We start from the raw sequence: 1,034 nt of genomic DNA, 5'->3' as shown, positions 1-1,034 counted from the left end.
TGTGTATGTAGCTTAATATATATATTTATAGTAGATAAATGTCGTACTAAATTTTATCGCAAATTAATAAATTACATTTATATTATGTTCTTTCGATTTGATCTGAATGGCTGCGTTCAACAGAATAATTAATCAATTAACGCTTACTGATTTTTCAATATAGTTGATTTTTACAATTAGATCTACTAAAGAACTTAAGGCAAAAACCAATCATATTAAAGAATCACTAAGCGCTAACTGATTAGTTCTCTCTGTTGAACGCAGCCAATAATATATTTGTCCACTAGATTTTTCAGATTGTATTACTCGAATATAATACTGAAGAACTTTTATTAAATTTCACAATTACATCTGTTTGTTTTGTATACATGTTCATGTGCAATTTGGGTGGACAGCAAATTATAGATCATAATAATTATATATTTGTCACTGCGTAAGTAATATAATTGTTTTATATTGTACTTACATACATTATTAAAAAAATTTAGAAGTCTAATTCTGTAACTTTTAACGACTGTAACGCTACAATACAAGAGTTACAAAATTGGCCTCTAAATTATTAATAAGAAAGTGAAAATATTAGTAATTAAACTTTGAAGTATTAATATAGTACATGAAACATATATGTATACATAATGAAAAAGCATTATGTAAATGTTCTTCAATTTTCTTCAAATTTTTTGATTCATCATTAATTTTAGATACAAAGTTCAATGGTACGTAACTCCTTTACCCATACAAAAGCTAATACTGATTCTGCTGCAAAGAGGTAGTAAAAGTTTTGTTCTGGACCTCGGTGGATTGTTTGTGGCGTCCTTAGAATGTTTCGCTACGGTAATACACAAAATATATATTTTATGTCCTATATACTATAGTACTAAAAATATATTTTGTATATAAAGCAACAAAATGAAAGCAAACATAATTATTTTTACAGTTAATAAATGCATCCGTTTCTTACTTTATTGTTATATATTCAATACAATTATAACAATATATTATAATTTGTATTATAATAGCATGAAATAAATGAA

At 25.2% G+C, this 1,034-nt stretch overlaps 1 protein-coding gene across 1 annotated transcript; it reads left to right on the top strand.

Annotated features, from left to right (window-relative positions):
- Positions 1–362: 362 nt before the first annotated feature.
- Positions 363–991, top strand: LOC108745304. Its single transcript, XM_018500082.1, has 3 exons — positions 363–433; positions 702–834; positions 938–991. The coding sequence occupies exons 1-3, from the start codon at positions 369–371 to the stop codon at positions 989–991; spliced, it is 252 nt and encodes an 83-aa protein (XP_018355584.1). The 5' UTR covers positions 363–368.
- The last annotated feature ends 43 nt before the right edge of the window (positions 992–1,034 follow it).

The sequence above is a fragment of the Trachymyrmex septentrionalis genome, unplaced genomic scaffold (genome assembly GCF_001594115.1).
Source record: "Trachymyrmex septentrionalis isolate Tsep2-gDNA-1 unplaced genomic scaffold, Tsep1.0 scaffold973, whole genome shotgun sequence".
Classification (NCBI taxonomy): domain Eukaryota; kingdom Metazoa; phylum Arthropoda; class Insecta; order Hymenoptera; family Formicidae; genus Trachymyrmex; species Trachymyrmex septentrionalis.
Note: the sequence above shows the minus strand (reverse complement) of the source record. Positions and strands in the feature narration are given on the sequence as shown.

Coding starts and splice junctions, on each gene's coding strand:
- LOC108745304 (XM_018500082.1), top strand. CDS start 369: ATGTTCATGTGCAATTTGGGTGGACAGCAAATTATAGATCATAATAAT. Junction 434..701: donor AATTATATATTTGTCACTGC/GTAAGTAATATA, acceptor CATTAATTTTAG/ATACAAAGTTCAATGGTACG. Junction 835..937: donor CCTTAGAATGTTTCGCTACG/GTAATACACAAA, acceptor TTATTTTTACAG/TTAATAAATGCATCCGTTTC.